This window comes from Numenius arquata, chromosome 4, assembly GCF_964106895.1.
Source record: "Numenius arquata chromosome 4, bNumArq3.hap1.1, whole genome shotgun sequence".
In the NCBI taxonomy this organism is placed as follows: Eukaryota; Metazoa; Chordata; class Aves; order Charadriiformes; family Scolopacidae; genus Numenius; species Numenius arquata.
The window spans coordinates 70,778,563-70,794,077 of NC_133579.1; the positions used below are offsets into that span (position 1 = coordinate 70,778,563).

At 39.4% G+C, this 15,515-nt stretch overlaps 1 protein-coding gene across 2 annotated transcripts in view; it reads right to left on the reverse strand.

Annotated features, from left to right (window-relative positions):
* VPS41 (VPS41 subunit of HOPS complex) overlaps window positions 1-15,515 on the reverse strand; it is a 113,868-nt gene that overhangs the window by 31,442 nt on the left and 66,911 nt on the right. For both annotated transcript variants that reach the window (XM_074146171.1, XM_074146169.1), the window contains 6 exons: window positions 12,783-12,880; window positions 10,244-10,373; window positions 8,383-8,498; window positions 6,550-6,606; window positions 4,219-4,280; window positions 3,366-3,447 (listed from right to left, as the gene is read on the reverse strand). In XM_074146171.1, the coding sequence (XP_074002272.1) occupies window positions 3,366-3,447; window positions 4,219-4,280; window positions 6,550-6,606; window positions 8,383-8,498; window positions 10,244-10,373; window positions 12,783-12,880 (545 nt within the window). The remainder of the gene's footprint in view (window positions 1-3,365; window positions 3,448-4,218; window positions 4,281-6,549; window positions 6,607-8,382; window positions 8,499-10,243; window positions 10,374-12,782; window positions 12,881-15,515) is intronic.

A 15,515-nucleotide genomic window follows, 5' to 3' on the forward strand; every position in this document is an offset into this window, starting at 1 on the left:
GCTGTAGCATTTCGTTACTAAAGTTGCATGAACAAAGCAGGAGAACCTCACTACATTTTTTTTAGTTTTACAGACAGCAGTGATTATTCACAACAAAGCCTCTTAGTATTTAAATCAAAACAATTGCCTACATATTTCATTAAAGTCTTCCATCTGTACATGAAAAAGGAGGTAAAAATGAAAGACCAATAACAAAAGCATTGTTAATGACTTTGTAAAAATTAAAAGTTCATTGCTCACAGGAGACCTCTCCCCACGCTGTTTGAGCATGGCCAGTCTTTGAAATGTAGTGTGCCGCCAACATCAGCTCCCGCCGTCTGTCACAGAATTTAATAGCTAACTCAGGGCACAGTCTTGCCAGCTGCCCTGGGGCATCATATTCCTGACCCCTTCATAAAAAAAACCCTCTTCCGGCCATAAAGAAAGCAAGCTGGACATCAGCTGGAGACTCAAAGGCAGAGGATGTTCTCCAACGGCTGTTTTCTTACCCACTTTCTACCTTCCTGCCACCTCCTCAACGAAGAGCCTTGCCCGACAGGCTTTGCTGTGGCTCTTGGCCATGGTTCGGCCCCATGGCGAGCCACCGAGCGGTGCAGCTGCCTCGTTGCGTGGGGGCCAGGCTGCCTCGGGAAGGAAATCTCTCCTGTCCCCAAGTCCCACTGCTTTGAAGGAAAAGCACAACCACCTCCTGCGGTTTGGCCCCCGTGCTCAGCAAAGACTGAGAAGCATCCAACTTATTTTTAAGCCCAGGTACAAAGGCGAGCTAAGACCCATCCCTCAAGGTTATGAACCCTTCCTATTTTATTTTTAAGCAGTAGTTAAAGAGCGAGGTCAGACAAAAAGTTCCAGAATCAGGATGCCTTTGTATCAAACTCCTGAACCACATGGTGAAAGCGACTTGAAATAAAAAGAGGATACTATACACAAAAATATTTTCTTCCTTTGTTTCTTCTTAAGACCTGCTTTCAGACTTTTGATCAGTAGGTATAAAGGCCGGGTATACACAAGAAAGCCCATATAAACATTGACATAAGATAGCCTATAACATCTCACCAATAAGCCCAAACCACAAGTATTTATTCCTCACAGGATACCTATGAGATGAAAAAGGCTGCCTGGATAATACTGCTCTATGCTATGCCCACCACAGTCAGGTGAAGTCTTTCATGTGTCCTCTAGCCAACATTTGGTCATTAAAGCATAGTTGCTGCTGCTAGCTGATCATCCTGCACCCCTGCTGAAAGCCACTGCTGTCACAGCAAAGTCAACAGAATGGAGCACATCCCTCGTCACAATGGCCACCACTCGCAGAGTTTGGCATCTTCCTTCAAATCCACCTTCCTCAGCTGTTTGAACGGAGATACTGGATTTTACACTGAAGTAACTCCAGCACAAGTATGTAACTCCACAGAGCCACTGCTGCTGGAGGAAGAGAGGAGCAGATCGTTGCAAAGCTCTAAAATCTTGAAACTGCCATATCAAAGTTTGCTAGAGGACATTCACCCAAGACAGGAGAGACATCGAGACCAAAATACAGCCTCTGGTAGACAGACAGGACCTTCTAGTACAGAACACTCAAAAAAACCCGTAAACCCACAAGCAAACAAACAACACACACATCCCACAGGCTTTGACATTGGAGTATCACTAATTAGTCCCTCTGCAGGAAGGGAAGTTTAAACCTGCAAGTTTAAAGTCGAAGTTTCACTGCCACCTCAGTTAGTGGCAAATCACGTTATACTGGAAATGTCAGATTTCAGGCAACTTATATGCAGTGCAAATTCCTTAAGAAAATTCCCTTTTGAAATAAACTTTGTCTCCAAATCTCAAACACGTTCTCCTCATCAAGACTTAAGGCCATTATAGCCCAGTTACACTATTGTGTTATAATACCTGCTGGTCATGTAAATAGGTAAAAATTCCAAATAGCATACAAATGACCCCAAGCATTTCAAGAACCACTTCATTTAGATCTCGCTTAACTTAGTTCATCCTTTATGATATGCCGGTATCTTTAGGAACGTGGGAAAAGTCACCTGCAATTGCAATAGTAAAATAAGAAAGGCATCTTCTAGAACTGCAGCTTGAAGCTGAATAATGTAACGGACTGCGTCTTACGTTTTTCTAAGTCCACTTTCAAGGGGCTGAAAACAACCAACTGTTTAGAAAGGCAGTAATTTAGCAGAGATGTTTTTGCAGCAAACCTGCAAATATTTTTATATTTTACAGTCTGCTGGATGACATAAGTGGAGACAAGAAAAACATCCATTCCAGACACTTGCATCTAAAAAAAAAAAACAAACCCACAAAACAAAACAAAGCCAAAAGGCCTGAGAAGCACTGTATCAAAATTTCACCTGTACCTGCACTCAGGTTCTTTATTGGATTGAAATAAAGAGATAGAAACACGAGATTTCATCTTCCAAGGTGGCAAAGAGTGCATCGAACCACTAAGAACTCATAGAAAAGGCAATGCTGTTCTCGCACTGGTGTGGGTCTAAAACAAAAGCCAGACATTTCTGAAAACCGTAATGCTGAAAGACTTTCACTCTCTGAGCGGAATTAAACAGTTCAAAACCAGCAAGGGACCGCGTGCTGTGAGATCTTAATAATATGTCCTTTTTGGCTCATTGAGTTTGAATAGGAAGACATAAAACTCAGAAATAAACGTAAACGCGTTACCAAAGGGAGTCCGCATAATGTTTTCTCCCGGTTTGGCAGTGACAGTGCTATAGCCTTACATCCTGGGCAATTTATTAACTGAGAATCTCACATTAAACGCGTACCGTTATGGTAGCTGGTTTGCGACCAGGGAAAAGACAAGACAGAGCAGACTGCTCCTCTTCCTTGCCACCATTTCCAGCACCCAGCACAGGTTTTCCCTGTTGCTTTACTATATATACGTAACTATACTTTGAGACTTTGACACGAGCTGTGGCTTGGATTTTCAGGAAAGGTTGGCACCCACAGAGGCTATTTTCCTCAAGAGCTGGGGTAGGATTTTTCAGGATATACTGGAAGGGAGTGAAAAGTAAATGGGAAAGATGCATTTAACTGTGAGCATCTTTGCAAGTAAAGGCTTTGGGGGTGGGTCTTTTACCTGGGGGCTGTCAACAAATTGAAAATAGGTAGCTGAGTACCTGGATATGTTATACCTCTAACACTGTTTTGAGGCTTGTTAACATATACACACCAATCTGAAAGACAACTGTACAGCTAGAGATCTGGGGCAGGAATTTCAAGAGCTGGGTTGTATCCTGCTAGCACGCTAGGGCCATTAAATGTGATCCTTTAGATACTTGGTTAAAACATGCGGGAAATACAGCATGCCAATTACTAGCATGCAGAGACAGATATTAACTTACCTTAAGCTGACCTATTTCTTTAAACTTGTAAACTTCAAATTCCCAGAGTTCTGTGTTTTTGCCAAGAATTTTCTGGCACTTTCTGGAAGGAAGATGAAAGTGCAGAGAACAAAAGTAGGTACATAGAATAATACAAATGTGACAGCATTACTAGAAGGATTCTTTTCTTCTCCCTATCAAGACACTTTCAAAGGTGACTTATTTTGGCAACCATTGCTTCAAGCAGAGTATGCCCGGTACTTCTCCTTTCAGATCTTACAATTTTGTTGTATCCAAGAGGACTTAACTGCTTACTATGCATTCACCCTTCTTGATTAGGGACATATCAGCTTTATGAGTGAAGTTTTTAAGTCCCAGCTAAGAAAAATTGAGCATTTAAAAAGATATGCTTACGCTTACACATACAAGAAAACACAGATCTTAGGTGATTTCTGATATTTGCTTTAGATATCCATATTTGACAATTTTGTTTACACCCACATAACCACAAATTATATTCTGATCGTCTTACATGTAACGACACACTAATAAACTTAGATTATCAACATCCAAAGAAAACCTCAGTTTTGGAAATCTAGTGTGACTTTGAAAAATCAAGGCTGACTTTCAAAAATACATGTGTCTCAATTCTAGTTAAACTTTATAAAGTTTAGGAAGTAACTTTTGCATCACTACAGGCAAGAAAATATAGGGCACAGTAATACACCTGTATGTTTTGAAACTTTAGAAACTCCACAACACATAGAAAATCAACAAGACAAAATACTTCCAAATCAAATAATTTGCTTTTGCTTTTTTCCCCCACACACAGACACACTTCAGCCAGCAAAGAAAATCTTTAATAGTAAGTTACCGAGCAGCCAGGTCATACTCTCCTTTCTCCACTAGGTGATTTATATAGGCTAAGCCAATGTCCTAAAGGGGATAAAAATAAAGAATTAGTTATAAAAGTTTGGAAGTCAACTACTTGATTGCCACAGTAACTATCATTCCAGCTGTTTGCACCGCTGTTAAGTGAAGCACTAGGCCCTAAGTGGAGACCCTGAGTTACATGTAGGGCCCCCAGAACAGTCAACACAAAATACCTTCCTACACCGCTCATGGGTTCAAATTAAGTTGCTCTTTTAAATAATTCTCATAACCTCCTTGACACAGAGAATACTGTGCCACTTCTACATACTAAGGATTGTTCAAAACACATAGCTGATCGTTCAGTGCTTGCATTTGTTATCTCAAAAATAAACCCACCAGCCATTGTATGAGACACTTTTTTTTATCAACACAAAGTTTGCAGGAGGGAAAAATGTTGATTGAGAATATAAATCCTACTGCTGCTTCATAAAGTAAAGGAATTACCGATAATTTAGCAAGATTATTATGTATTATTACATAGTAAATTGCCCTTTTCAAGAGTTTATCACACAGCTCAGCTGTAAAATTTTTCTGGTAGGTGTTGAATATATTAAATTTTGGTGAAACAGTCATGCCTTCTGCTGCGATCTCAACGTGGTGTCAAGGTCAACACAGCCCACTGTACCTACCGCATCACTTCAGAATCACATCACTTAAAAGCACATTACTTATTTTTTTTTTCTGGAAACAAAGCAAGCTGTACAATGAAAAATAAGTCATTGTTTCCTACAAAAATAAACATCTGGGTCTTCTCAGGCACAACATAAATTTTTTGATCAATATCAAGGACAGTACTGAGCAGAGGAGAATATCATCAGAGGTATCCAACAACTTCAGTTGATCAATCTACTACAAAGTTAAAAAAAATTTTAGAATTTTACTCCACTGTAGGAACGACCTTTGTGTTTTTAACTTCACCATTCTCAAGAATGGAAGATTTCTGGCAGCCTTTCTCCTGTGGGCCAGCTCCTCAGTGAGTCGAGAAGACAGTATAAGGGAAGGAGCTGTAGATGTATGGTTGTTTAGGACCCTTATATTCTGCTCAAGGGGTACAGAGGGGCAGTGATCATTACTGTAACCTAAAAAATTCCCAAGACCACCAGACTTGTTAGGTGGTGTGAGCATGGTGTCATTGGTCTGATCACCGCTGGGCAGTGAGAGCATGAGTTGTTTTAAATCCCTGTACCACTAACCCTCCACTTAGAGCTTGGTGTCAATATTTTTTCCCCTCAACACATTCCATAGATTTTGCATTGGAGACCAAACACTCAACAACTCCGCTTGTATACACCCACACGGAATTTCGTCATAGGGGAGCAAATTTCTGCAAACCAAGAGAAAAGCTTTTTTTTTTGTTTGTTTGTTTTTCTCCTGTTTACATCTTTTGCAAGGGTCACAGAGCAGCTAAATCATACAAACTCTGTGATAGGTGATGGCATGCCATTAGGTCTTGATTCAACTTCTGGACTTGATAAGAAAAAAAGAATTTTTAAGACATACCGATACACAGTGTGCATATTATACCAGTAATCCAGCTAAAAATTAAATGCATCTTCTAACACACTCTACTTAAACACAAACTTCCATTTAAAGAAACAGCAGTATTAAATACTAATGTGTTCACACTGAGGTCAATTTGAACGTAAAAAAAAAAAGAGCTAAAATTAGCAACGTTTTTCTGGCTATTACATTATCCTCCCTTTTGCCTTAAACTCAATACCCTCTGTTGCTCAGTGAAGGGACCATAAACATGGGAAATAAGTATAAAGAAGAAAAGGAGCTTAACTATGTAAAATAATGAGAATTGCAAAGCAACCTGAGAGAGCTAGATGTGAAACTGCAACTGAATTTCAATAGCATTTAAAAGGTCTTCCAATTGCACCTTTTACACTCCTGCCAAAACCCTGTCAGATGTACAAGGTAAAAGTTAAAGAGAAATGTGTCACCCCCCTCCCATCTCTAATATTGTAATACTGAAACAGCAGCAAATTAAATACAAAAGTAAAAGCAAACAAAAACCCTATCAGCAATCAGAGAAGTGGAATTCTCATCTTTTTAATGTCAATAGCACCTTCATAAGATCCAGTTCCTTTTGTGTTTCACACACTAACATTGCCGTTCTGCAGCGGACACCAAGAAATCGAATGCTAGTTGGAGTATGCCTAAGAGATATTGTCTGGTGCAACACACAAGAGGGAATGTATTCGTGGCATCTCACAGCATGCTAAAAGAAATCAGATATTTTGTTGGGAATAGAAGTTTTGAGACTTACCAAAATCTTGTGCTTCTTTATGGTTTTCTGACTGATCTCAGCTGCCATCAAAGCTTCCTATATTCAAAAAGTAGAAAACAGGGGTACTAGCCAAATACACAAACTTTCAATACAGAAAGCTCTAGAACTTCATAAATCAACTATTTTTCAGAGCAGGGTGTTTGAAGCACTAGAATTTTTAATGCCACGGTTGGATGAACAGCTTTGAATTCATACTCAAACAAAAGCAGTCAACCAAAGAGAAAACTACTTTTGTTTCCATCTGGGTTCACTCCACATTACTATATTAGGATCAAATCGCAAGATTACAACACAACAGACAATGCAATCACGTTGCATCATTTTCAAATGAGAACTCTTCCCTACCAAAACCTGTGAAAAAAATTATCAGAAAGAGGGGTGGGGGAAAGCTACCTTTCACTTCCCCAGCCCAAAAGTCTTCTCCAGTCAGCCTGATTTATATTTAAGCGTAATTCGCCATTCTTTTACCTCTTTCAAATGTACACAAAGCTGGCACTTTTACAAACAAAATGAAACCTTTAACATACATCACAACACAGAAGCTATCTGCTACCTTGAACGGCTTTCACAAAGGCACACGAGCAGCTGTCACTTGCAAATTACTGGAGTCTTCAGGGACCAAATGCTGTGATTTACATAAACTGCAAAACTGTGCTCCTCATATGAGTTTGCTATTCAGATGCAAAAGCATCCGCAAGGATTTAAACAAATCTGCATCAGGAATATCATGACTGCATTAACAAAAGGAATACGTGCTGAATGGCTTTCCTGCTTTTTTTTTTTTCTTCTTATAATGGGCATCCAACAAATAACACATAAACAAGAATTTACAAGTTACTTTATGCATCGTAACAAGTGTTCTAAGTCATTAACTGCAGGGCATCAGAATCCAGAACACTGAGTGCATGTTGATATTGTCTCTGAGAATTTATTATTATTGTTTTAGGTGTTTTGATATACATGCTTAAAGACACCAATATTTACGCAACCAAATACCAAGCTGCTTTTTTCCAAGGGAGCTGTACATCCTTGTATTTTAATATTGGCTCTGCCTTTTTCTCAGTAACACTATTTTCAGCACCAATACCTACAGTTTGAGCCTGAATGACTTGACTTTTAAAAGCTTCAACGCCAAAGGCAAGTAACATGGAGCAACGCACAGTACCCTAACACGAGCTTCTTGTTCTACAGTGGAAGTGATATCATGGAATCCTGGGATTCTCAGAGTTGGAAGGGACCTCTAGAGATCATCTAGTCCAACTCCCCTGCTAAAGCAGGGTTGCCCAGAGCACATTACTCAGGACTGCATCCAGGTGGGTCTTGAAGATCTCCAGAGAAGGGGACTCCACCACCTCCCTGGGCAGCCTCTTCCAGTGCTCCCCAGATATAGAATGGGAAAAATCTAATATATTGCCCACCAAGCCCATTTCCCTTCCCTCTTTAGTTGGGAGAGATCTAGAAAAACGTCCACGTAGCTCATTAGTTAACTGTTCTCCTGCTTTAAAGCCAAAACCCAGCTTTCATAATTTTCAAGTGACAGCTAATACATTTCATATCTGATGCTGAGAGCGCTATTCACAGCATCTAATCCAGCTACTTCACTTGGGCCCAATTCAGATGAGTTGTTTCAACAGGAAGACTAATTCTCCAGAGAGATGGAGAGATGTACAGTCAACACTTACACTTCACAAGCATTTAGTCAATGACTGTAGGAACAGAAACTATCCAATCCAAATGACCTAGCAAAGTTCATCATCCCACCCCAATTTCCAAACCAGGAAAGCCTGAAGGAAAGAATGCTGTAAAAATTACTTCGTATTTCTTCTTCTCAAGAAGCCAGTCAATGTGGTCATCTTGGTCCCGCTCTTTAGCCACAACCACATCTCTTGGGCTGATGATATAAAAAAGTGATTCACCTTCCGAATACTCTGCAAATACATACACAGTTTTATCATTATTATTATATTTTCCTTAAGTAAAGCCTTTTAGTACACTTTAGTACTACTTTTTAGTACACCGTTGAGGGGAATTTAAAAAGAGGAGATGCAAGGAGGACAGCAAGGCTACTCCTGCAGAACATGCTTGTTTGGGAAGCAGTATTCTCCAATAAATTAAAACTGGTTTAAATGGCAAAATAGCTTTCAAAAAAAAAAAATCACTACAGCTTATTGCAAATTCTGATTCATCCACTATGTGTAAACTTTATGATGGTTTAGAACACATTATTATACTTTTAGAGGACTATTATACTACATAGCCTGCAATAACCTTATCCTCCCCATCAAGGTCAAGGCCATCAAAAGCATAAATGATAGATGCCATAACCCCTGGGGACACAGCACATCATTACAGCAATGCATTTGCAGTCCTATAAGTTAAGGTTATATGTATAATGCGTTTGCTTATACCATAAGCCTGTATTTTTAAGTAAGCTCAAAATAAAAATGCACTTAAAGGTAAAATCAAACACAAAAGATGACTGCTCAGAATAGTTATTATTCCCACAGAACCCATGAAGAAACACCATCAATATTTTGTAGGTACAGGAAAGAAAATCAACCCCCATCCTTTATCTGTATCTATACACGCATACCAATATACTCCTGAACTGATAAGCGATTCACAAAATAACGCTTTTAAAGCCATCCAAAAAATTGAGACTTGTCAGATTAACTAGAATATTCATTAAGCAAATAAGTACAACTGTGGGCATCAATGTTGTGCTTAGGGACATATATAAAGAAATCCCAATTCTACAGAGCAGCAGAGATGTTTTGGAGATCAGGAGGAGATATACTATATTTCTAGTGGCTTAAGGGCACTGATGTACACAGAGGCCTGCCAAGACTATGATTTGAAGCATGCTGCCAGAGAAGATGCTTAAAAATCAGATTCATGGATTTGAAAAGCCAGAAGGAATGCTTCTGTATAACACAGGCTGCATAATCTTCACCAAGGAATTCTGCATCAGCTTTGCCATGCATCTTTCTGAACTGCAACGCGTATATCAGAAAACCATCCCATCTTATTTAAAAGACTGGTACATATTATGCCAGGGCTTAATCTCCCTGCCTGTTAACATAATTAAACCTATCTTCTAGGCTGAACTTGCCAAACTCCAGTTTCCATTCATTACATTTTACCATTCTGGGGTCTGTTATACGCCAACAGCTTTGCGAGTACAGGGAAGCTAAATAGCAGTGTGGCCCTTTTAAGTGGATACAGGTGCATCCTACTGTTGCAATGACATTTATTTCAGCTTAAAGCAGCTTTTCTAGACACTGTATCACTTAGTTCACTATTCCTGAAGCCTGTTGTGTCCAAAGAGACACAAGAGCTCCTACGGATCGCATGTTGAATGTATCTCCATCAAAGATACCGCTGTCCACAACACTGGACATTACACAAGATCTATACTTCTGCCTTCCCCAGTATGTCTGACTTAATAGATGGCGTTACGAATCGTGATGTTTAAAATATGCACATTTGTCTTCTTTCATGTGACTGGTACTTGTGGATTACTACTTTACATTTCAGTGTCATGAGCAGTTATAGACAGTTATTCAAGGAGATGACATAAACATGGAAAAGAAGGCTAAGTCCTCCCAGATTAAGTTTTGGTTTTTTTAACCAAGTTATTAAAATAAAACAAAACAATATTAAGACCACTTACCTAAATGATAATCTCTACATTCATTTTCCTGAAATCCCCGTACTGTTAGTGCATCAGAAGAGATTTCTTCACAGGACTCAGGTAGGGGTTGTACAATGTCCAGTCTAGGCCTTGCACAGCACTCCACTTCCTAGAAAAATTCAAACATCTTAGTTGCATCCAACACAATTTACCATAGCGATGCCAACTGATGGTCATCTACAAACAAGGCTGAAATTCAACAGATACAAACGCTCCCAAAGGTCCAGTACTTTGCACTGGGTACTTAATCGGGAACCATGCAAGTTGCAAAGATGTGCTCCACAGAGTAGCCATAACCACATCTGAAACGCAAAGGAAAGTTATTCCTACTCTTGGCTTGCTTCCCTTGAACAGACCAGAGCAGAGAAGGAGGTTTAGACAGGACACAGGTCTAACCCTTCCCCTGAGTTTGCTCACTATTTTTCTGCTGTTGGTCACAGAAGTTTTCAGGGTTATCACAGATGATCATCAACCACTGCATTCAACAAGCAACAGAACAATCTGAGACACGTTCGCAGCTGGGCTCAGGCCCCAAAGGACAGAGCTCGATGAATCGATGACTTTCTGGTACCAAGGTGAACTTGCTTGTTGTTTTTAGCTGGCGTTTAAGTTTGCACTTTTAAGCATCCAGCATCAGTAGGGAAAAAAATTAATCTGAGAATAACCTAAAACCTTTTCTGCGCTGATGATCTTAGACTATCATGAACTTTCAAGTGCAATGTAGGTGGTTATGGTAAGATGACATCATGGATTGTTATCTTCTATCCAAGGGAAACTGCTGTCTTCAACTAGCTGTATTTTTAATTAAGTCAAGATCAAGACAATCTCTTATTTTCTACTCCTGGCTGTGAATTATAACAAAATACAGAATGAAAGAGCAAGGAGGCATAGAAAGTGGATTTACACAGCTCTAGCCTACACATTCAGCAGCAGCAACTCTCGGGTCTTTTCTCAATTTAACTGTTCTAGTGAAGAAAAAAAAAAAAAAAACAACACCAAAACCCAAAGCAAGCCATGAGTTCAATTCTGATCCAATTCCTAAAAGTAGGAAGCTGTCATTTGAAAACTGTGAAATCAAGCATAGGAAGAAAACGTGTTCCTCACAACCAAACAGCATTTGTAGCGAGGAGCGCTTCTGCTGCAAGCTCAGGCAGCTCAGGCTCCACGAAGCCAAGACACTAACAGAGGGGTTCACACCACACCGGGGCACAGACATGGTGTCAGGGAGGAGAGTACTTTTGTTTCCTTGCTAGTTGCCCAAAGGGCCAAGAATTTATCAAAGTCCAGCATTCAGAGTTTGTTTAAAAAGCTAATTAAAAGTAAATACATGAAAAACTCTTTCTTATGTTCTATTACCATTATATCACCTGGAATTCTCTTTTCATCTTTCTTTTGTGATACAGTTTGAATGACTTTAACCTTTATCAGTCGCTACCTCCTTTATACTAACTCCTTTCCCATGCTGCTACTTCATTAACAGCAGCTTCCCGATTTCCTTGCTCCCTAGCATTTCAACCCACCTTTTCCTCCCCCTTCCTTACCCCATTTGTTTGCCTCTTGTTCTTTCGCCCACTCTCTTGCGCTAGAGGACTACTCTACCAACTCTCTCGGGCAACACTGCTGTGACATTATTTTTCTCCTTAATATAAATAAAGAAATAATAATCTGACATCCTGCAGCAAAGCTAGAAGCTAACCCTATTGATTTCAGCAGGCTCGAGCATTTGTTTGAACCTACAGCATTTCATTGCCTAGCAACTTGTGCACCCAGTTGCTTAAGGTTACTATGGTGATGGTTGTCTAATGCAGACATACTATCAAAGAGATGATCAAGAGCATCTGCCATTCTCACACCGCAACTTCAAGGATTTCCTCCACTGCCTCACCTTTTATTCGGCGATATGAAATAAATGTTGGAGATGGACACGGCACTCGCCCGCGCGCAGTGAAAACAGCTGACATGAATTCTAATTTCTACCTGTCTACGCAGGTACCTGGGTGTACACAACTAAAGGTCTTGGAAGCAAGGGAGACAATGATGCCGCTTGCTCGCAATCACACATCCCACCCCCACCGCAGTGGCTCTTATTGCTTGAGTTGATCAACTTCACTACTCTCATTTCTTTTAAGACGCAGGGTCAGCACGCCTCTCTTACAGCTAAAAAAGATTCTTCATTTCTTCTGGTGCAGAAATAGCAGAAAGAAAGACAGAAAAGGAGCGAAAAAGAAAGAGGGGGGGAAAGGAAGGAAAAAGGAGAAAAAAGGACTATCTAGAGACCTTCTCTAACTCCTGCAAGAAATAAAGGAACCCAGACAGGACTTCTGAAAGGTAAATATATCAGTCTTCAACATCACCTCCAGTGACCTTATTTTAAAGGTCAGAGAAGTTTCAAGCACTGTTCACTATCAGCGGACTACAATTTTTTTTTCACAGACAACCAGATCTGTGTGGCTAGTTTAAGGCCCAACTCACAAGGCAGTTTAGCGCTGCGAAGAAACTGTAACATAACCACAGTTACCGTTTTTTCAGAAATCTCCTTTACATATGAAAGTATAACAAGCTGGTCGCAGAGAGGTGCAAGTCCACTGATATAGAATTCGGTGTCGAACTGGAAAACTGAAATACAGGAAAGACAACAGATTGTTAAATAAATGAATGCGTATGAACTACTCCCTAAGAAAAACACACAGCTGATTTTCAGCGGCAGTCAACAGCATGCAGTAATGCTTCAGAGAAAAGAAGACTCAACATATATAACAAACCTACAGACTTCCCAGCTGGATCAGCAAGATGAAAAATTACATTTAACAGATTAAATTCCATTAAGGCTTGCAAAAAGAAATGTTTGTGCTCCAGGACATGTTAGAGACAAAACATTTGAAATGAACAGTCAGCCTGATTTTCAGTAATTATATCGAAAAGAAGAAAAAAGGAAGCAAAATCAAAACCAAACTCAATAAAACAGGCAATAAATAGAGTATCTTAATAGGTTTGCATATTCACAGCAAGTCATGTGGCCTTAAGAGAATCGCACCTGCTACAACTATTGGTATGATATACGAAAACACAAAGATCATCATTTATTTATTATCTCTTTAAACATCACAGGAAGATTTACAGATACCCTCATTACACAGAAAATATACAGTTAAATAGTCCCTTTTCTTGTTCATAAAACTGAAAATGTAATTTCCTAAAATTGGTCTCGAAGTCAAGACAGTTCTGTGATGACTATTTTGAGAAAGAAAAAGAAAAAGAAAGAGAGCTGAACTGTATTTACAAAAAGGCTCATTAAAGCAGACCTCTGCCCCAGAAATAGTTATTTTATTTTATTCTACTGAATTTACACTGCACACATCCAGCTTCTGGGAAGCCCTTTTTGTGGGCTCCTTTCTCATGGGGCCCAAAACAGGAATCATCCAAGTCGTTATATATTAGAAAAACTTATACCGATAAGCTTTTTCAAAAATACCAGATACGTCACCATTTTCCCCCGAAACATAGTTTTAGGACAATCTAAGCCTAAGTAGAAAAAAAAAAAAGTGAACACTTACTAATTATTCCAGCAAAGCTAACAGAAAATGCAGCATAATGACACTAAGAATAAAGCTCATTTTCTTCAGCGAAGGTAATAAGAAGCAACAGGAGAAATAATCATCCTCCTGCTAAAGGTAAAAAAAAATACTGTCAAGTAAAGTACAGATTTGACATCTGTCTCTCAATGAATAAGCAAATACTGGTTTTCTCTTAATGACTGCTGACACTTTGACATCACTGGGGGACCAAAGCAGGGCACAAGGGTAGAATACTCCATCTCTTCTAGGAGAGAATAGGTTCACATTTGTAATCCTGCACGTAGTTATTTTGTTCTAGCCTGCCAGACTGATGAGATCACTGCCACCGTGTCGCATGTTGCTCCGAGTGACGATTTTAAACAAACCATGTCAGAAACACCTACATAATGTATCTTATTCCCGGATTACAATTTAGTGTTTGGCATTTCAAAGGAATACGGAAGGCAGGAGGAAAAACATGGACAAGAAAAAACAGTCAAATCCATAATGCTGGCTAGAGGGACAAGCAAACTTTAAAAAGTGAAAAGAGAAGGCTCTCAAAGGCATATGAAATATTGTGGTTTGAATTTGGAGAGGAAACCAGCGTGGTGAATGGGACATTTATAAAGATTATGGGGACAGTTTTAAAACCAAATGTGTGTTTCTGACTTTCACCAGAACTTTAGTTCCTTTGCCAGTGAAGATGTTTGTAAGGTCCACGTAATGGTGTATTTACTATCAAGCAGTAGCACTGTTCCATGAGGCAAAAATAAACAAACAAATAAAAAGCATCACTTCTCCCTTTTGTTTTTAAATAGGGTTTAGTTTCCTTGGTTTCACTTTCAGCTTTCTCTCGGCTCATCCTCCTCAAGAGGCCTTGTTGAAACACAATGCTCTAGCTCTGCTGCTACAGCCTTGAACAAAGAATAGCTGGCATAGACAGTGCTTCTTGACCTGATAAAAACCTTTGATGCCGCTAATCAAAAAAGTCTTACTGAAAAAAAAAAATATAGAAGTTGCAGCTGCACAGAACACTAATAGGTTAATTTGACTTACTCTCTGGATGCTTTGTTTTGATCAAGGGAGGAAAAAAATCTGACATAGAAGCATTGCAGAAATGCTGTTAATTTGAAAAGGATCCAAAACAATTAAAGCAAACGTAGTACTGAAGGAAATGGGAATGACCGAGGTATGGCCATGTGTCATACATGTTTATGGCTGTCATAAGAGAAGATGGAAGATATGCTGACAGTGTTTCTACTCTATGTTCAGCGCCTATGTACAGCTGTCAAACAAATTACTAGGAAGCAAAAAGAAGAAACATGTAAATCTTTTTTGTGGTTCATTTAAATGAAATGTATGAAATACCTCACATTACAGAACTAAAACAATGTATGCTACCATTATTTACCCAAACTCTATAAAGCAACTTCCTCTGGAATTTTAAAGATCCACACACATGCAGTGGACTGAAATTTTAAAAAGTCTATTTTGTTTAATCAAATCTCAAAAAGCAGCCCCTGCTTTTCCGCTGCGGATTTAGAGAGTGAAACTCTGGTTAGAGACAGAGGTTTTTGCCACTGATTTCAGGTTTCAACATTGTCTTTTGGGAAAGTAAGCAGGAACCTGAAGTAGCACGCAGACAATTAACATGAAACTTAACATGCGGAGAAAAAGAAGGATTTTGGTTTGGTGGG